This window comes from Platalea leucorodia (genome assembly GCF_965183815.1).
Source record: "Platalea leucorodia genome assembly, chromosome: Z".
NCBI classification, from domain to species: Eukaryota; Metazoa; Chordata; class Aves; order Pelecaniformes; family Threskiornithidae; genus Platalea; species Platalea leucorodia.
In genome coordinates, this window is record NC_138858.1 from 4,355,608 (window position 1) to 4,376,772 (window position 21,165).

A 21,165-nucleotide genomic window follows, 5' to 3' on the forward strand; every position below is an offset into this window, starting at 1 on the left:
CTTAATCTTGCCCAGAACTAGTGGGTTATATTCGCAGTGCTTGTCTGCTTCGTTGTCAAACAGTTTTGCAGAATATTCTGGCTCTCCAATTTCTTTAATATACTTAATAGATTTATGAGTTGCTTAAAGCTGTGCCTTCCTAATAAGATTAAGAAAGATTAAACGATCCTGGAAATTCTTCTCCATGTGACGGTGGACTTGTATTTATTAACTAAACCTAGTAAAGAGAGTCTTAAAACAAAAGCAGTATTTTCTCTGCCAGAGACTATCATTTTTAAGTGCATACGTTTGCTTCTTATTCTCAATGTGTCAGTGAGCTTAATTCATAATAAGCAGAGCTCTTTCCAAGGCTGAAATAGATACGGGCTTGAGGATCCCGTAGCTGTTCGTCCTGCATAGCCAGTAAACTGTCGGTGAAAATCCCCCTTCCTTTTCTGTCAGGCAGTGTTCGGAAAGAGCTCAAAATTATTCAAATTCCCACAGCAGTTTTGAGTGATAACGGTGACTAACTTACGTAACTGGTCCAGTTTTTTGGGAAAGCTGCGGTTTGCCATCCCGACCCTCCTTCAGCAGCTGAAGGGTAGAAGAGCTGTGTGTGTGTCTGGCACACAGCGGCGTTGCAAGGCTTCCGTGCAAATACTGCGTATTTCTTAAAGAGAAGTTGAGTTCTGCAAACAGTGCCCCAACCAATGTAATTTTTTATCTGTTCTAATGAGAAACGTGCGCTCTAAAATTGGGTGTTAATAACAGCTTCAAGTCACCTTCTCAAATCTTGTTACAATTTCCCCGTTTTTGGCTTTGTAAAAAATGGTTTGCTAGGCATGTCAGGAAAATTCAAACTATAAACAGTGAGCCAGATTCTTCTTTAATTTACTCTTAAATATATATCCAGAATAACTCTGCAAATATTGGTGCAATTGCTGTGTATTTACTATAGCTCGCAGAGGGTTGAAAACAGCCCGGCATTATATACAGGAGGCTGGATGGTTGCGTAGTCTTTATTGGGCCAAGTGGTAAAACATTGGATTCAGAAGTTAAAAGACATAAAATTTTGTTATGGAAGGTGTTTGCAAAAAAGCAAAGAAGTTAAAAGTTGAAATGGGGGAAGACGAGGTGAAGTTTCAGATGTGGGACCCGGTACTGCATGTTAGTAGGTAAGATTTTGTATAAATACATGGAGGTGCACGACAGACAAAACTGCAGACGGACTGTAGGCCTGGGTCCTTATTTACTCGTCCTGTCTCTTTTCTCTTATGTTATTACTGAGGAGATCAGAAATTCGCTTTGAATTATTAAAAGACGGTGGAACATGGTTGAATTTCTTTATTTTTTGTAAGTCTCACAATATTAGGTGTGTTGGGTTTTTTTTTTTTTTAAAGCCCCATCCATCTTCTGGAATCTGGTGAGAATCTCACCTTCCATTTAAACCAAACCAAGAATTAGAAATTTTGTAGCCCTCATGCTTCTAGAATAAAGTTATAAAATACTTCCCAGATGTATGCATAAGGTTCCGACCAAAAGCCAACTGATTTGTTGTCTCTCTAAAACATTTCATATTTTTAAGTCGGTCGCAGTTTTTGAACTTTCAGTTTGAAATCCTGAAACTGTTTTCTCCTCTATCCGTTAGTACTTCAACACGGATGTTTTTTAATCGGATGGTCATGCTTTAAACTTCAAATGGTGGTTACAAATGAAGCTTTATCTGTGCAAAAAAAAGAATTAGTTTGTTTTAAAGTTAAACCACTCTCAGGGCAAAGTAACATTTAAAGCTCCAGATTTTGTAAGACATATATATCAGCCCCAGTATAGAAAGGCACTTAAAAGATCTTACTGAGTTTCCTAAAATAGGCATATTTTCCCAAGTCCTGATTATCCTATTGATTATTCCCCCAAAAAGCAGCATGAATATGCACTATGCGTAAATATTTTCAGTAAGGGTAAGATTTCTTCAGGACATACATAAGAAATGTGCGTGTCTTAAAGCAAGTAATTAATTTCAAATACAGATGGAGCCTTTGGAGCTCTGAAAGTCTGCTGGTTCACAGCTGCCTATATTTTTAAAATGGATATATATATATATTTATACCCAGAAGATACTGACATCTTCACTGCTGCGGTCTTTGTGTCTGCAGACAGCACTCTCTCCAGCTAAAAATACTGGTGGAGGTTTAAGTTGTGGTAGACCGTCGATGCTGCAGGCTTCACAACGGTAAAGCTCACCTGGTAGGAGTGAGCGGCAGAGCCGGTTGGCAGGAATCGTGTGCTGTGCGACACTTAAGTACCGTCCAGGAATGACAGGGCCGACGCTGAGGCACAGGCGAGTGGATGATTTTGGTTGATGTGGTCTGTGCAGATGTCGCAGGAATTGTAGAGAGTACGAGTCGAGGACAAGGCACAGGGCTGAGAGTCGGGAGCGGAGTTATATTCCCGGTCCATCGGAGCTCTGCGCTGGGCAAATCAGTTGCCCATTGACGTAGCTGAGTTGTCTGGGCCAGCGTGGAAATTTTTAGCTGCTGTTTGAAGAGCGCTTTGAGAGCTTCGCGAGGAAGGATTGCAGGAGATTGCTCTAGGTGGCACAGCATGCAGAGGTAACCTGGCTGTGTCTGGTTTGGTTTTGTACAATGAGGGCAATGCGCATTTCGTTTGAGGAGAATAAATTTAGAAATGTTTCTGTTTGGTTTTTGTGTTAAAAACTCAAATCTTAACTACTCCAGTGGGTGTAGAGCTGATAAAATGGTGGCATCGCAAGAGCTGAGGTTGTGTCAATGTACAAATTGGGACCTCTGGTTTCAGAGTACTGACAAAGTAATTTTAGGTGTGTCTACTCACAGATATCATTTCTGCTTTCCTCCGTGGGTGGATGTTCACATTCCAGGTTAAGAGAGCCATTTGTGTAAAATACAACCCGTGTACCTTTATTCCAGAGTAACAACGTCCATGCACCTGAGCTAATTGGGAAGAACAGCGGTACCAAAAGCTTTAGCTGAGGCAGTGCAAGCTGCCTCTGAATACTTCATCCTCTTTTCCCCCTAGCCAGCAGGCGGTTGAAGTATAGTTTGATTTTTCTGAATAAACTGGAACAGGCCTCTCTTAAAGAAAACCTGGATGTCCGTACTGGGGGGCCGCACAGCTTTCAGTGCTGCTCTTCTAGATGCTGCTACAAGTTTGTTTGTAGACAAGGCCCAAGAGAGTTATGGTGGAGCTATTAGAAGGGGAAGTGATTTTTTTCTTGGACTGATTAAAATTCTTTGGGCTTTCTGTTTGTTTGTTTTTAAACACCTATTTAGCTTTTAATTAACATCTAAGAGAAAGGAAGCTGGTTAAATATTCAATACCTCCTCCCTTTCAATTAAGGTAGAACAGTACACAACGCATGATGAGGCCTTTGGGAAGTATGGAAAAACGAAGAAGAGAAGGCTCTTGATTATCATTTTCAGGGGGACTGGAAAGGTGAAACGCATCTGATTATTATTGCCGTTAACAATAATAAAGTCGAGGCTTTTTTTGAACATCAGAAAGCAGTTCAAAAATGCAGTTATTCTTTAAAACCATATGCACTGGGTTTTGCCTTTAAATACCTTTGCTTTTCCCATCCTGTTCTTTACTTATTTTGGGGGCGAGGATGGGGAATTTTCTAAGCCTTTTTGGTAGCTTAGGAGGGAGGCTGCAGATGCTGGAGAAGTTATTCTTTATGCTACATGCCCTTGTTTTCATTTTTGATGCAGCTCTTTCAGTCCCAGTGAGTCGGCAGCTTCAAACCATACGGCCCTGAAAGCTCCAGCGAGCAAGTGGGAAAGAGCTATGGTGCCGCCATGCTCTGTGCTAGGATCTAGTCTCTTCCCCTTTCTCTTCCTCCCCCTTGAAGAATCCAGCTACCTTCTGTCTGTGAGTTTGTTATGCCTCAGAATGGCACATAAAACATTCAGAAAAGAATGCCTCCGTGAAAGAAATTGATTGGAAAAATATACTAGTATATATAATTTAATAAGTACCCTTCCTAAACTTAAATTCTTCCTTTTTTTATTTTGTGTACCCTCATTCCTAGTTTATCTAACAAAATACTTCTTTTGTTAGCAGTCCAGTTTAAAACAAAATTCTGTTAACTAAGAAAACAAGACCATTTTACATTATGGAAAGACCTCAAACCACTGCCCAAAAAGTGATGTATTTTTCTTGTTGTTTTTAAGCTTGGTCTTTCTTTTAATGTAGTGAGACAACTTACCCATAGAAAATACTTTGTTTGTGTCAAATATCATACAAAAATGATTTTTTAAATCATTGTGTTACATAAACAGATTTTTAAAATGGAATTGCTGGCACCAGATATCATTTGTGTAAGTGTATATGCCTGAATGAGTGGTGGCTTTTTTTTAACAAACGAAAAGATAGCAGATGCTGAAATGCATAACTATTGGATATGTTTCATATACTATGACTTCAAGGTTTACTGGATATAAGAATGCATTGATTTTTAAAACCAAAAATAAATGTTTTGCAAAAAGATTTCTGACTGCATTTAAAACAAGACTTTCCAATTCAACTTCAAAATTAGCTTGTTGTGATGACCCACTATCAAACGCGTGGTGACAGTACGAGGTTTTTTAAGTAGCTGTTATCTTACCTGTTGTGTGGTGACCTATTCAGTGCTATGGCTTTTTATTTTCAAAAAACCCCAAGGTATTTCCTCCATGATTATTTCTTCCAAATACATAATCACACGAATAGCTTTATATATATATATCTTTCTTGTGATTACTTATCAGTAGAGTTAATGATGTGTATTTACTGGCTGGACTAAGCCGAAAATTAGTCCAATTAGTTCAATAATTGGTTATTTACCAGATATTTTCTTAATTATTGAGAGTCCATTTCTACTTCAGCTGTAAATAACAGAAAATCTCCCATTAATTTCTGCTAAAGTGGTATTTTTTCTTTTAAAAAACATTTTTTTCATAGCTTTTTGTTTCAAAACCCTGTTCATAGAAATTAGAGGAAAATTTCACAGTTCCAGAAGATAATGAAAATAACACCTTCTGTCAGAAGGTTCATATTTAAGTCAAACTGTCATCCAGGTGAACTTAACACCTTGTGAAGATTTATTTTATTTTATTTGTAAAGGAAAAAGGCTGAAAGAAGTAGCATGCGTATATCTGGAAATAGTAAAATTCTGTTATCTAGAAAATTCTTTGCTAGTATATGATTAAAAGTTCTGTGAGCAACCTAAGACAGAAATCTCTGAATTGGTTGACCTCAGAGGTGTATCCTTTAGATGCAAATACCACTAATGTCAATTTTATCTCAGCTGGATATAAATTACATTCAGTTACAACGAGCCCATGCCATAGAGCTCTAGAAGATGATAAAGTTAAAGAGCTGATGAAGGCAAAGAGGCAAAAAAAAAAAAAAAAAAAAGATTTTGCGTGTGGATTTGGGAATAGGGTCCTGCCCAGCTAGATAGCATGGACGTCCTATTGTAAAGAGAGGAGATGAGGCTGTAGGGAAGGCTCTGCCACTTTCTCAGCTTGTTCCTAGTCGTTCTCCGGTAAGAGCATCTTCAAGAGGGGTTAGAGTGGAAGCAGGGATCAGTTCAGGAGACGATGCGCTAGAGGAGCTCTCCTACGTATGGAGGAGACGTCAGGTCTTGGCTGCAGGAGGCCATGGTGTAGGTAGGTGCTTTACTAAACTAGAAGCAAATACAAGGCTTGCAAACATCTGTGCTACGCACAGAGATATGTAGATAAACCTCAATCTTACTCTTTCTGTGTATTTTTTTTCCTCTTTTTTTTCCTCCAGATTCTCTGAAGCAGTTGCGTAGTAAGGACAATACAGATGAAAAGCAATATCAGTAAATCAATAACTTCTTTCTTTCTCTTTTTTTAAGGCGAACACACACAAGAAACCAATTCACCTCATTCACTGAAGAAGGATGTAGAAAACATGGGGAAAGGTAAAAGAAATAAGGGCCTCTTACGTTATAAAACTGCTCTTTGTTTTAATAGAATATGAGGATAATAGGGGGCACTTTTGTTCTGCACCATATTTTAAGCTTGTCAAGTAACATATGAATAATATATGGACCTTTGGGTGGATATAATTGAGATTAATGCATATATATCAATCAATACATGACACTGTAATATAATACTTTAAAATAATATATTACATTGATTTATATTCATGGCTTTCTGCACAAAATCTATTGTAGGTCTATGCAACACTTCTTTTTTTTTTATAACTGCTAAAATATTTTGTCTTATAGTAATGAATTGCTCTGCAACTGTTCTTTCAAGAATTATTTATACAGATTAGCAAAACCACTTTTCTTTTCTCTTTGTTAGAGGAGCTCCAGAAGGTTTTGTTTGAACAGATCGACTTACGAAGGAGACTAGAACAGGAATTCCAAGTGTTGAAAGGAAACACGTCTTTCCCAGTCTTCAGTAAGACACATATCTGTGGTTTTGATGTTATTGGTGGGTGGGTGGTTGTTGTCAGATTGTTAAACGGGGAGAGGTATGTTGTCAGTTGTGTTGCCAGGATCTTTGGCTTAGTTCTGCTGAGGTTGATGGCACTGCTGTGGTTTTTCAGGCTGCCCAAGCAGGTCTTTTGTAGGGAAAATCTGAAGCTGGATGTCTATTTTGGTGTATATTCTACTGGTTTTGATAACACTGAATACAGTGAGTGGACAGAAACACGCCTGGGCCTTCTTGGGGTACAGCGATGTCGGTGGTCTTAGCCAGCTTGTTGGAGGCTTTTGAAGACAGAGTACTTCATTGTCGTCTTTAGGTGGTTCTAGCTGTGGCTGGAGAATTGATTTTGCATGTGTTTAAGGAGCAGAAAGACCTGTTAGGGCTTTTCCTCTTGAGATGGGCTATTTGAGATGGCCCTTTCACCACAGCTGATAGGTGAGGTGCTGCTGTCCAGGGGTGATGGAATGTGCTGGGCATGCGTTAAGTAAAAGAAGACAAAATGGACACTTCCTAGGGTTTTCGTGAAGCTGCCAGAAAGTTGAAATGCATGCACAAGGATATGGAAAAAGACCTATTGACTGAGGCCTTTTGAATTACACTGGCAGCAGCAGGGGAAAGCATGATTCCAGGAGAAATCCCATGTACATCAAGAGAAGGTAGAAGACACAGTGAGGGCTCTCCAACGTGTAATGAATGTAGTGTTACAGAGCTGGAGTGATCAGGGCATCTCCACTGCTCTCTGCCCATCTGTAACACAGCACCACACAGGGATCAGTACTGTTGTGCGGGCTTCCCCATGCCTGGCTGTCACAGCTCCGCAGCTGCCTGCCCAGTCTCCCCAGCTCAGTATTAAATGCAACCTAAAGGCAAAAGCACGTTTGCACCCACCTTTTTCTTCTTCGTGAAGTTCAAAGGAGGTCTGACAGCATCTCCATTCAGTATTTTCCTGATGTTGATGATGTGAGGTTCTTCTAAACTCTGCTTTTTAAAACTCAATTTTCATCCTTGTTTTCTTGCGACAACACGTGGATGGAGCACTGCAGAGTTACTTGACTCGCAGTAAGCTAAGATAGATACATTAAAACCTTCCCAGACTAATTGTCAGGCTCTTCTGCCATTTGCGAACTTCTCTTAACTCCTGCGTGACTGAAATGTTTGACCAGCACTCAATGCAAAATGCCCTTGTGCTGGTTTATCATAGTTTCTTGAAGAGTTCAGAAACTGTTTCGTTAGTCTTCCGAGTTCCTTCATAAAAACTCCAGGGACAAAAAACAGTATTGCCTGTACCCCTGAGGTAAGTCAGTCAACTAAAACCCACTGCTGCAAGCTGAGGAGTGTTGCACCTCCCTGGGTTGCAGGAAGAGGTGGTAACACAGACAACATTTTCCTATTATTTAAACAAAATATATTTTTCCCCTTTCTGTAGCATCAGATAGGGTAAGTTCAGGGAAGCAAGGAAGGACTCTGGGAATGACTCCATCTTTAGCCCAAATATCGAAAGATGTAGACAGCTTCATAAATAAAGGAGAAGAGCTGCCTGAGGTGATACAGATATTAATGAAAGGAGGATAACCTCATCCTTCAGTATAAATTCAGTCATTACTTGGGTTTGGGAGTGAGGTAATTTTCAAATAATTTGTGTAGATCAAAACACTGATGTGTGGTATTGGCGAAATGGCATCTTGGAGTTTTGCCATTCAGGTCACTCATTTATCCTTTTGTTCTCCTACAGTAAAATTAATGCTCTGTCATTGCCATGTAAATAAACGCTGCAATTAAACCACATGAAATACAATTCAAATAAAAGAAAAGAACACGTACGGCCAACCAAGGAAGTGGCGACTTTGTATGCCGGCTTGAAAAATATGTGGTTTCAGTGTACCACAAAGTAGTGGTCAATTTTCTTCAGGATTAAAATAGAAAACAGATAATGTGCTATAAACAATATATACAAGTGACCGTAAAACCTATTTACAGATTTAGATTTACCAAAAAAACACCCCTCCTCCGCATGTAATAAAAGAAGAAGAAGGAGGATCTTTTAAAACAAATAAGTGTAAAATCCAAGGTAAGTGTGGTTCGTCCTCTAGAGCAGTATGTGTTGTAGCAAAAGAGATGGGGTCTGTTCCAGGCTCTTGCTGCTGGATGGGGCTGTTGCTTTAGGTCGGGTATTAGAAACTATTTGCTTTGCCAGGTTTCCCAAATTACTAACTGCCTGTGGTGGTATTGGATAGGGAGGAACTAGGGAGAGATCCAACTAAAGGAAAGCACAGGTAGAATTAAAATTGTATTGATGATCCATCAATATCATGGCTTGGAGACACCTGAGGCTGTAGGACAGAGCGAAGAGCAGGCAGGTACCAGGTTTTGTATCCCAGTCTGGCTCACTGCAGAATTGGGCTGAGTGGGCATGGGGACTGGATCTCTGTCCTGTCCTTAAAGCTGCTGAGGACAGGAACGCGCTGCCAGGGTAATTCTCACTTCCACAGGTGGGAGTGGTTCTCCTTGTGCTTTGCACTGTCTGTAGGTAAGTGAGGAGCCTTTGGCTTTTAAGTCTTCTCAACCTTTTTTAAAAAGGAGAAAATTCATCCCTGTTTCAGCAGGGAGCCAACGTGTGAGGTGTGGCAGGTAATGCCGTGTCTCTCTAGAAAATGCTCCTGTCGGGTTACCTGGAGTTAACTTGAAAGTCACCTTTTTTTGGGTCTTGCATTTGGAACTGAACACATTTGGGGCGTTACACGTTAATAGCATCAAACCACCACCCACAGCAGTGCTATTCAGTGTTGTGTGTAAAAGGTGTTTGGTTTCTGTGTTCTCCTCGTGGAAATCCCTGGTAAATGAGAACTGATCTTATTTGCAAGCTCATTTAGTAGTACTATGCTGCACGCTTCGCCGTGGCTTCTTGTACCTGCTTGAAATGTGGCCTGTGATAATTTATAAAACAGCAGACCTTGTCTTCTGCTGTTTGCACCTTTTTTTTTATATCGCTATTGTACTTAAAAGCTGCAGATGAGGTTTTCCTTTGCCTATAAGATCTCTCAACACAGAGATCACTTGAAGAAAATAAAAAAGATCAGATCACTTGAAGAAAATCAAAGAATTTGTTGTCCTGATAGAAATATGAGCACCTGTGCACAGTTGACAGCATGTTGTCCCAGAACCCTCCATTGGTTTGTACCTTTGGTGTCGGCTGGCACGCATTTTGTCTGGCTGCATTTAACAATGTGGTAATAAAATGGCGGTGACGTAGTCTGGATAGTTAAAGTATTTAATTTTCTCTTAAGAAAACTATTTAAATATTCATATATTTTCTCTTGGGTATTGCTCATGGCTTTGTGTGTAAGCATTCAGACTCAGATAAATGCTGCTGGAAAAAACACTATCCTTACCATTAACACACCATTTCCACTGTGAGCTTGGACATCTGCAGTGCAGGACTGAGCAAGATTTCTGAGCTGTTTGTTCTGAGAGGCGATGAGCCTGTGAAGAGGCAGCCGAGAGGAAAGTGTTGAGGAAAGAAGGAGAATTTCTCCATATAGACTACTCGGAGTGAAACCGGATGACCTCAATATTAGCTAGCACAGACCTATCAGCCTTTAGTGACCAGACAGGAGGTGGTGCACAGCTTTTTTGGGGCTAGGAAGAGAGGAATTGCAAACCTGCTTTATTTCTGTCAGCTTCTTTTTCTGATCGAGTTGGAATAGAGGGAATAGGCTGAAAAATTCTGAGGGCATTTACTTGAAATCTGAAGAAATTTGTTAAGATAGTGTTGTCATGTCCTTTTCTGTGTGGCTGTGCTGGATCCTGATGGTTTCAGCCTGACAAATTTTCTCACTCTTTCTTTGTTTCATTGCTGTTTTCTTGTTGTCCTAAAGTGCCTCCTTGTCTTTTAAACAACTTGGCTCGTCGTTCAGAGAGGGCAAAATTCTTGTGTGAAAGAGGAGGACAGAGCTCTGCCCTCTTGTATTTTCTTCTAGCCCCTTCTGTGCCCACAGTCGATGGGGACACATCCCTTTTCCCCGCAGGCAAGGTGCCTCCTTCCTCTCCACTGTATCGTGCCGCGGCTGCTGACTGCCTTCCTGCTCCTGCTTTTGGGGTTGAGAAGTCGTGGCAAGGCTGTGCGGCTGGTTTGGGAGCGGGTGAGCTGCCAGCACTGCGGCAGCACACGGTGTATTAATAGGAGCCACTCATTCTCACCTGGGCTCAAATCTTTCAATAGTAATTTAGCTGTTTCTGTGACTCCCATTGCTGTGCTATTGAAGTATCCCACAGTCATTTAATCCATTAATACTCTCAACACACTTGGCAGATGAAGCAGTGCTGTTATTCCTGCTTTACTGGTGATGAAAGGAGACACACGCACAGAGTCCAGTAGATCAGGTACTGAACCCAGGCTTCCCGAGTCCTGGGCTAGTGTCCCAGCAACCAGCATGACTATTTAACTATTTAAGTTATTCCTTGTGGATAAACCATTCCAGCTGCCTTGTAATGCCCTCCAAGCTCTCTCCAGTTTGACAGTGCTGTGTGTTGAGGTGCTCCATGCTGTTTTATGTTGGCATTCACCTTGCTGCTCCCGTGGTCCAGGACAGGCTTGTTTCCCGGATCAAAATGATATTCGTTGGAATGGGTTTTCTTTCCTCTTCCATTTAATAGTCCGTCATTGCACCTAGGTCTCCGTCATGTGGCAGCTCTCCAAGCTCATAGCTTCTTGTCAATATGTTTGTTTATGTTTTTCTGTCTTTTTCCCACCCTCCAACAGCAATGTTATGGAACACAGACCAGCAGTTAATCTTCCACCAAATGAAGTTTTGTCTGAAATCGTTACTGAGGAGGAAAATAAGGGAAGGAGGAGTTACTGGAGCAGGAAGGCTGGCCTGTGCTGTAACCCCACTGTCTAGAATCTGTCTTTCAAAGGCTTTTTTCCTCCCAAGTTCCATGTCAGTGTTTATGGAGCTTTAGTCTGAGTTTTGTTCAAAGCCATCAGCACTATGTTACAAACTACAAATCAAACCCTGCATCCTTGAACGCTTTCTGTTCTTACATATTGGACATCGCTGTTGATATCAACAGATTTATGCCAAAGCGAAGAAGAGAAGTTTTTGCTCTTTTTTAGCGTCGGTAGAAGTTTGACTAATGACTGCAGAGTCTGGCCCATTGAGAAAATCACTGTGAGAATGAATGCTAGCGACAGAAACTTAGCAGCCTACATTTGCTAATTGGGGAAGTCACTGAACCTGATTTTTCCGAAGTTTTTCTGTTGTCTGCAGTGTCTCCTACTAGAGAAGAAGTTTTTGTTAGGCATGCGTTTTAATTGGGTGAAGGGCGTTGTAGTGCTTCACAATTCCTCAGTAGTGATCGGGTTTGATTTAATTTGGTTTATACGAATTCTGCTGTGTGGTCTCTGTTTTAATTACTGCATCTACTTTTTTTTCCTCCTCTTACAGATAATTTTCAAGATCAGATGAAGCGGGAACTGGCATACAGAGAAGAAATGGTACAGCAGCTACAAATTGTAAGTTTGCCTTTTCTGCTAAAAATATTATGGACTGTCACTTCATGTTTTGTAAATGCACTCCTCAGACTTTTCCTTTGTTAGCTATGCAGATGTACTATTACAGAGCTCATATTACCTTATACTTAGCAAGACGTAAGCATACAGTTCTCAGCTGGTTTAGAGTCTTAATTACCTGGAGATTTACTTTCATACATTAACCAGATGGGTCTTCACGTTTCAACTAAGCGAAATGTGTTGACTCAACACCAAGAGGTGCTTCTTCAGAGAGAAATGTGAGGACTGAATCAGTAAACCTTAAGCAGTTAAATGTTTCTACCTTGTACGAATGCCCAGGGGTGCATTTCAGCCCTCAGTAGGGAATCGCGCGAGGCCAGCTTCTCGCTGGCGAATAAACCTTAGGATGTGTCTTTTTCAAATTTCAGCCACTAGAAGAAGTGCTTAACTCAGCAGTAAAGGATCGAGTTGCCAAAACACAGTTCAGTGCAGGCACACGTTGCTGTTTGGGGTCTTGCTTGTTATTTTAAAGTCAAGAGGGATTTTGCGTGTGTGTGTTAGTGCAACTCTAGATCATTGCATACAGCTGTGCTGTTTTGAAAACTTGACATACTTAATCCAGTACAAGCAAAGGGTGGAGTGTGTGAAGCTGTTTCTTACTCAGATACTGCTTAGTGTGGTTTTAAGAGCAGGGCAGCATAACGCATGGGAGGCTATCAGCTAATGCTTGTTTTGCTAGTGCTTTTTCTGTGATCAGTCTGACATTATTCAACAGGGTTTTTTTGAGGCAGGCTTACCTGAATCAGCCCTGTGCTCGAGCATCTAAATTTTACTTGTGCTTGTCACAGACCCTGGTGCGGTGAAGGCATTGTCCAGCCTTCTGGTACTGTCATTTTCTAATTGATGGGTTAGGACATAAAAATAAAGCTGAAGGCCAGGATTGTCAAACTTGTGCAACTACATTTAGAGGCATTTAGGAGTGGCCTTATTTTTAGAGCTGCCGAACATTCCTGCTCCCTGTTCTGCTGACTTCAGAGATTTCAATGAGAGATGGAGGGTGCTTGAAGGAGGTTGTTTATGGAAGAAATTCAAGCCCAGAGCATCTGTGGAGATTTTTTTGCCGCTAGTCTCTGCTCTTTTCCTTTAATGCATCCAGTTGTTACCGTGTTCCCCTTTGTCTCCGGATGCCAGGCAAGGGGTTTGGCTTGGTCTGTGAATTGCATTGTCACAGAAGATCGTAATTAGGATGCCATCCTGAAACATACTCCCCCTGCTGCTTTGGGCTTGAGGCAGGTGACCTGTTTTGATTCTGGCTGTGAAGCACATTTAGGCACAAAGTTTGTGGGCCCTCTTCAGCCTTTATCTCCTGTGTCAGCTGAACTTGGAGCTAACTCGCTCTGCCTCCCAGGGAAAGAATGGATCATCTCCGCCATTCACTTTGTGGCCCAGTTGTGAAGTTGTTTCTGAAACTGGATGTCCCAGACCTCCAGCGAGCCAGCTGCGGTGGTTTTTACTGATTTACAAGAAGTGAAAAAATCACAAGGTTCAGTGTAGCGCTTTTTCTCGGGCAGGAAAAGAAATATGATAATGTAATTCACGCTCTTTTCACTTACTGATGCGTGCTACAGAAAGACTAATAGTCATTTAATCATTAAACAGAGCTGCCTGAATGTACTTACAGAGAATAGTTTCAACATTTAACGTACTGTGCCGACAGTTCAGGACTTCTTCATTCACTGTGGCTGCCTGAGTTTAATTATCATTAATAGAAATGTTGTCTAATCACCAGTAAGTCTTAATGCTGACATTGGGCTATCCCTCCCGGTATCTGCGAGGCAGGTTTTGTATCAGTGACACCGATAAAGGGATGTTTGCATGTGAAGAACTGAGAGACTGCTGCAAATAACGGGTCTGTTTGTTGAAGCTGAGTGCAGAAATCTTGAGTGATGCTTTGGCTGATAACTGAAATGGAGTCAGCACTTCTGATGTGGTAATCCCTGCAGTTCCTTTAATTCATTCATGTGAATATATTTTGTACGGTTATATCTAGAACTAAGATGGATGAGCTGCACGGGCTAATGATAGAACTCCTTTGGCCTCCTTGGGTTATGGCATGGATGAATTAAAGCTTTTGGTGCAGAATACACAAAAAGCATGGTAACGTTTGATTTTCTTGTTTGTGTTGGTTTGTTTTTAGCAGGGGTAGGTTGTTTTGTTTTGTATGTACCTGGGACGCTATACTGTTGCTTTAACAGAGCTGCCCACACCCAAGTTTCTTGGTAACACAGAAGTGCAAAGAGAAAAGCAGAAGTGTTTAATGTGTGCTTCCATGTTGATTTTACTTACAGCTACATAGGTGTATACTTTTGTAGTATTAAACTCAGAGTTACTGGTATAATAGCCACAAAACTTGGCTAGTTGCTTTATTTTATTTTACAAACAATATAAATGCACAGAGTCACTGTCTTTTGGCTTTTCGCACCACGGAAGGATTATACCAGTTAAATTAGTCTTTCCTGAAGACTTGCGCACGATCACAAAGGCATCTCTTGTAACAGCGGGTACCTGAGGCAGGTTTTACCCTAACCCTGAACTGGAACGCTTCAAGCCATGTAGCTGGGTACTCAGACTTTAAAATAAACTGCCTTGGAGTGTCCAGTGTGTCAGAGATATGAGGAATAGACGAAGCGGAAGGTAAGCATGAAATAATTAACCAAATAGAATTGTATTTGAAAACTTTCTAGGGCGAACGCCCGCTGTAACCTGACCGTTACAGGGAAAGGGCTGCTTGAAGGTGGTGCTTCGTGCCCAGCCAGCACCGAACGCTGAACGTAACGCTTTTTTTCTCACAGTTCTTGCGTGACGTTTGTGAAAGTGCGGTGCGGGAGGCGATGACGACCGGCCACGCGTGGGGAGCGGCCGCGCCGAGTGGGGCGCTGGTGCGGGCTGCGGCTGCCCTCTGCCGCTCCCCGGCCACCACTGCAGCCCCGCCGCCCGCCAGCGGCGTGGCTTTAACATCCTTCATTAAAACCCTCAGTTACAGCAGTCCTTAATCAATGGGCTTTTATTTTAATGCTCCGTCCGCTCCGGACTTTTAAAAAGAAATTATTTGATGGCTTCCTGAAAGTCAAGAGTAAAGCTCAGATCTTGGGGAAAATGGAGCGTGGGTCCTGTTCCATCATCTGGATGTTGGCTTCTTTGGACATAACCTGGCTTGGTAGGTAGCTGGAGCAGTGGGACGTTGTGCAGCCATCAGCAATTTCTGGTAAGAAAGGAGCTGTTCAGAGCCTCTGGAGCAGCTACCAGGAAGTATCGCAACCTGTTTGTGCCAAGCTCTCGGCCAAGTGCCAAGAAGCAACCGATCGTCATGTTTAACAAGAAAATGGACCTTAAATCACTGAATGCATTTTTCACTGCTTCCTCCTTCAAAGTGCTGTCTCCCAAATTGGCTACGTACAGCGTGTGTACTTGGAGGTCATATTTTACTTCAGGCATGGATTGTCTGCCTGCTGGTATTAAGCTGTACAGAAAGCGGCACCGAGAAGAAATCTCTGCTCAGCAGATCGGGGTAAATTCTAACATGGCACATGTGGTATGGCCTCAGAGGAGCTCACCTGCCTCTAGAGTTCTCAGTTTCTGTCCAGTGTGACCAGAATTAGTCTGTCAGGACAGCCCAGCCAGCCTAACAAAGTACCCAGTCAGCTCCTGCTTGAGACTCCGTCTGATACTGTCTTCTGAGCAACAGTGTTAGTGGATGAAATTTAAAAAGCATGAACTTTCTTCCTAGCTGCCTGGTGGGAGAAAAAGATCAGAAGCAGCATTCCCAGCATGACAATTTTTATCCTTTTATGTTTTTGTGAACCCCTTTAAAACATTGCCACAGAGAAGTAGAACACCAAGCAGCAAATTTAAGTTTGTGCAAACAGGTTAGCTTTTCCTAATTTCCTTTTAGGGGTCCCTTACAAGTAGTTTGTAGGTTCCCAGGAAGCGCTGACCACAGCTGTAACCCATCCGTCAGGAAAGGCTAAGGTGGTGTTTGTCACCCTGCCATTGTGATTTAGATAACTAAAATCAGGTAGTGATCAATCCTGCTAATTTTACATAGGGGTAAAAGGCAGCGGGCCTTTGAGACATGTTAGAAATGAGAATTATTCAGGCAGTCTCTTGTCTTTCCAGCTCAAGTAGGAAGTGTTGGTTTGGTTTTGTTTAGTTTTGTTTTTTTTTAAAATTTATTTATATGCCCATGAACTGAATTCCTCCTCACTAGTCTAACTTTGGGCTAATGATAATGTTCAGAGCTCAGAATTGGATCCAGTTGGAACCCCTGTGATGTTCGATGGCCTTCTACTCTCAGTGCTGCTTTGAATCAACTCTGTTCTTCAGAGGCAGACAATAAAATAAATCAGGAACTATCTACCTGCAAAATTGATTTCTATCTCTGCCTCATCCTTCATCCTGATCTTTAAAGATTCACAAGGAGTGTTTAAAAGAAGAAAACAATCTACCGTGTGGTAATGTTGGTAGATCTTCAGAGGTATGAGATCATGTTCCTCTGGGTCCTACTGTAATTAAGAAAAGCACCGGTAGGTTTAATTCCTATTTTAGATTGTATATGGGAAGTAGGTGCTTTGTACAACTAATGTATTCATCGTACAAACAAGGAATATCCACCTTTTTGTGTGCGGAGACCTTGGTCACTGCATGCCTGTCACTCCATATTCGAAAAGTGGAAATAGGAAATAGCAGTGCGCTTTATTGGGATTTCTGTTTTGGTCCTCTGCTTAAAGTGGTCTAGCTAGATTGATTGACCTTGACAAGAATGTTAGAGGCAAACATGGGTTCAGCAGAATGGCTCTTGGATTTCTTGAGCTGCATCTTGCGCTGAAGTGCCTGTCCACTGACACCCAGATAATAACAGGTAAAAGAGCATTTCTGGAAGTGTTTACTGTGTCTTGCAGACTCCAAGGCAGATTTCATTACTTTGCACCCCGCAAACCAGAGAGAGGTTTATATTTTTTCTTGTTAATTTCTTCTGCTGTGCTCTAGCAGCGGGGATCATACTGCAGGTCTGTTTCGATATGTTCTGTTACCTTAATTTGATTTTTGGTGGAGTTCCTCTCTAGGTTTAGTGGTACAAATTGGAAATGTGTCCTTTTGATGCCAAAGGTAGCATAGACATTCCTGACTGAGTACAGAAAAGTGAGCTGACAAGTACTGTTTTTACCAGAATTTTATTTGGCACTGTCTGCTTTTTTAAGACAGGTGAGCAAAACTTGTATCTTGACAATGCATCTGGGTGTGCCTTGGGTTAATGGGATGGAGCTGTGCCTCTTTCTCCAGTAAATTCAAATGCTAAAGAAAAGGAATGCCTTGTAGAATTAATAGTTGTTAAAAACAGAAGTAAAGCTTCTTTTCCTTTAGAATCTGCAGAAATTCTGATCAAAAATGGATGCGTATGTACCAGAGAGCCACAAGCCAGCCTCTGCTATTGCCTATCTGCAAAATTCTTTTTTCTATTGTGTTAGTGTGGTCCAGTAGTTAAAAATACATAGGGGAGAGACTGCATACTCCAGCCGTGACTCTCTGTTGCTTTGCCTCCTGTGCAGACCGGTACGCTGCCATGAGCACATGCCCCTGCCCACCCAGGAGGGAAGAGTCTCTGAAATCAGCCCACACAGCTATAAATACTTTCACAGGGCCGTAGTGGAGGCTCACCCTCCAGGGCAAGCCGTTGGCACTTCCATTCCTCCTCCTCCAGCTGTCAGAGGCTCAGTGCATGCTTTTTCTTCTCCTTAATCCCACGCGTCGTTTCTATTCAGAAGCACCGTGTGTGCAGAGACTGTGGTTTTCCAGTGGCAGTTCAGCTGCACATCTGTCTCCTTTCCTGCATAAATACGCTTTGCATTTGGGAGGGCTGTCTTGGCTGGACAGTGTTCTGACTGAGGTCTCGAGTGCACTCCCCAGAAATGAGAATTGTTCAGCTAAATACTTGTAGGTACATATCAGATAACAGTGCTTTGGGGTGCTGAAGATTCCCTCTTCAAGCAACAGCAGTCAGGGTGAATGTATCATTGTGTACCCCACCTAGAGATGGGACGCAAAGGTGAAGTCTCCAGAAGAGGATGGTGTACAGAAGCTTCTTTGATGTCCAAATGTAGCAGGGATCAGACACGCGCTTTAGAAATTAATCCCCAATCCTATCCGCTTATCTGCGCTTTGGTTCATGTTGTGGAGCAGACTCAGAGCTTGCAAACTGGATTCCTCCTGGATGAAGCAAACGAGGGTGTGTTCCAGGAATGCACGTAGGAGTGTGCTTTAGCTCTTAACGGGTGGTCAGTACCCCGGACCAGACTAGAGACAGCCTGAAGAGAAAAAAAACAAAAAAAAACCAAGAGAAGTGCAGTATTTCTGCACTTCTGAGTCTTTCTGCACTCTGAGTCTTTCTCCTGCACCCTATAGATCTGCTCCCATTGCAGTGTATTTCCTATTAATGTGGACTTAGTCATAAGAAACAGATTGCTTGCTACTTAAAACCGAACTGTCTGCACTTCTGTTGCTGCAGGGGTGTACACACTTTGGTAAGGGCCGCACATTGGATCTTTATGCCCGTTTGAGTGCCGATCCTCCATGGAGATGCAAAAGGGGACTGTATTGTCATAAAGAGCCCTAAATACTATTCCACTGCAGCACCGGAGTTACCAAATCCTCTTCCAATGACAAAAGTTGAAGATGACATTGTAGGTGATTTAACTCCTGAAGAAAGTAGTCATTTCCCTGTTGGACACCCACCTCTCCCAGTTTCATTTATTACCAGGAGGATGGATAAACCAACACACATTGAAAAGACGCTGATGTGCCAAATATAGCAGAGAAGTGGATTAAGAACAGTTAATTTCTGACAGAATGTACCCCGTTGTATTATCTAGGTCAGTACGGCTTGGGAGATGTCCTATATAATTGGCGGCCATGCAAACCGATGTTGCTTGTTGGCCGTTGTGAGTGGGAGAGAGGAAGAAAGCAGGTGGTGAAGCATCACGGGTCTCAGCTGAAACGTGCTTGTTCAGGCAGTTTGTGTGTGGCTCCCTTTTGAATCTAAGCCATGCAAATGGGTGATCAGGTAAACAGTTTCTTTGCGTACTCCTCTCTGCTGCAGTTCGGGGAGGAGTTTTCCAGCCTTCGCAGACGCTGGAAGGCAGCTCTGTTGGAGGACGCGGTTGAGGGGAGAGCTCTGTTTTTTGGGGGGATCTGGCAGCAAGCTTCCTGATAGCTTTCAGTTTCCGTGAAGGGTAGGGGTGATAGGAGTAGTCAGACAAAACACCTGGATCCTGGGTCTTTTCAGGTCATCAGTAGTTTGATCCTCTCAGTTCATGCACACACGTCCCTTTTCCCAGGGCTGCGTAGCGGGGGAAGCGACGTGCCCCCCGAAAGGCTTCTGCTTTCATTCAGCCAGACAGCTCATCTTTGCAGACACTGCTGCTTCCTCATGCTGCTGCTTTCAACCAGATTGACCTCCTTTCCCGAGAGATGAAAGGGTTAGCTCCTGAGCTGCAGATGTCCCTTTCTTTCCGCTCATCCCGAGCCTTCCGAAGGCGGGGATGGAGAGAGGTGACACGGCGGATACCGCACTTTACACCAGCCCAGAGACACGCTGAGCACAACTCACACAAATGTCCTCGCATGCTGTGGGCATAATGTAATTAAAACCAAAACAGGGATGCACAGGAATGCACATTAGGTATATGGTCAGTGGATATGGATGCAAATTCACGTGCTTCTAGTATGTTATTAGGTGTGTGGGGCAGGTCAGGTCACTTGAACTCCGTGCTTTTGCCTGTTTGTTTCTTTTGCTGTTTGTGCAGCTTAAGGCCTTGCTCCTGACTTCAGCCCAGCCTATTTGTCAGCACGCAGTAACGTCTTTGACATTATTTGTGAATATATTCTGGAGTGCCTGACAGCAGAAGCAGGTCACCTCAGCGTGCAGCAGCACCTGGGAGCGTAGGGACATAAATTTTCTGATCCCAACCTGAATTCCTCCCAACAGTCCTTCCAAAAGGCAGCATGGAAGAATAGTGGATCCAAGGTAGTCACTTGGATTCCCAGCTATGGAGAAATCTCAGAGCAATTTAGTTTTGTTGTGTTCTAAAGGCCCAGTGTTGAAAAAGAGCAGCCCCATACTGTATTCCCAGTAGCCAGTGCGCACATCATCCCACTTTGTTTCTAAATATAACTATGTTCCCTAATATGCCGATGTTCTCTGTTTTTCTTTAATTATTTGTTCCACTTCAGTGGCTTCCCTCAGATTGGTGCAAGTCAAAGATAACTATTATGAACTTCCTAATTATGGTGATATAAATACATGAAGTCTCGTACTCCCAATGTGCTGTATTTCGGCTGTGCAGAGATGAGCGTTGCCTGCTCTGTTTCTTGTCATCTCACAGGTAGCAGAGTGGGTGGCGGCTTTATTTTTGCCAGCAACTGATATAAACTAAACATCGAAGGACATCTTTTACATTGGATTTCAAGACCTATCTGTTTTAATCTGAGCCATTCTTTATTTTATTTCTGCTTCAGCATTCTTGCAGTTTCGTAAAGAGTTCAACCCTTTAATTTAAGGCACTGTTTCCTAAAATTATATAGGGAGGCAAACAAAACCTTTCATTTGCAGGGATTCTGACTTGGATGTCTCGTTAGCCAAACCTTGGCATGAAGCAGTAGCTTTGTTTTTGTGTCGTTGCAGATTCCCTATGCAGCAAGCTTGATCAGGAAAGAAAAGCTCGGTGCACACCTCAGCAAAAGCTAAAGGTGAGCTTGTGAAAGAAGAGATCTTACACTGCTTGGCCCAGCCATCGTGTTTTTCTTTGCAGGCACTGCAAGAATTAACAGAACCATTCTGTTGCATGATGTTACTGATTCTGGTCTAAAAGCTCTGCCTGCGGAGGTGTTGTGCTGCGGTCTAAAGCTGATAACTGGCACGTCACACAAATGACGAGGCTTCTCTGGGATAGGACGTACCATTGGGTGAACCCAGGCCTAATTGCCTGAGCGTGTGCTTCTGCTCTCTGTCACTGGAAGGTGGCATCAAGGTCATGTGCCTTCAGTGGAAGGAGGGACATACCTTGGCATTCACGATGCAGTAGAAGTTCACACACGGGCAGGTAGGGATGGGGTTTTCTGCCCATATAATGGAGC

The 21,165-nt window shown here is 42.5% G+C and overlaps 1 protein-coding gene across 1 annotated transcript in view; it reads left to right on the forward strand.

The window, feature by feature from the left end:
- SKOR2 (SKI family transcriptional corepressor 2) overlaps nt 1–20,776 on the forward strand; it is a gene marked incomplete at both ends in the record, with an annotated part of 25,847 nt that extends 5,071 nt beyond the window's left edge. Inside the window, 4 exon segments of the mRNA XM_082336011.1 lie at nt 5,882–5,947; nt 6,339–6,437; nt 11,912–11,979; nt 20,714–20,776. Coding sequence (XP_082192137.1) covers nt 5,882–5,947; nt 6,339–6,437; nt 11,912–11,979; nt 20,714–20,776 — 296 coding nt within the window.
- Between the last annotated feature and the right edge of the window lie 389 nt (nt 20,777–21,165).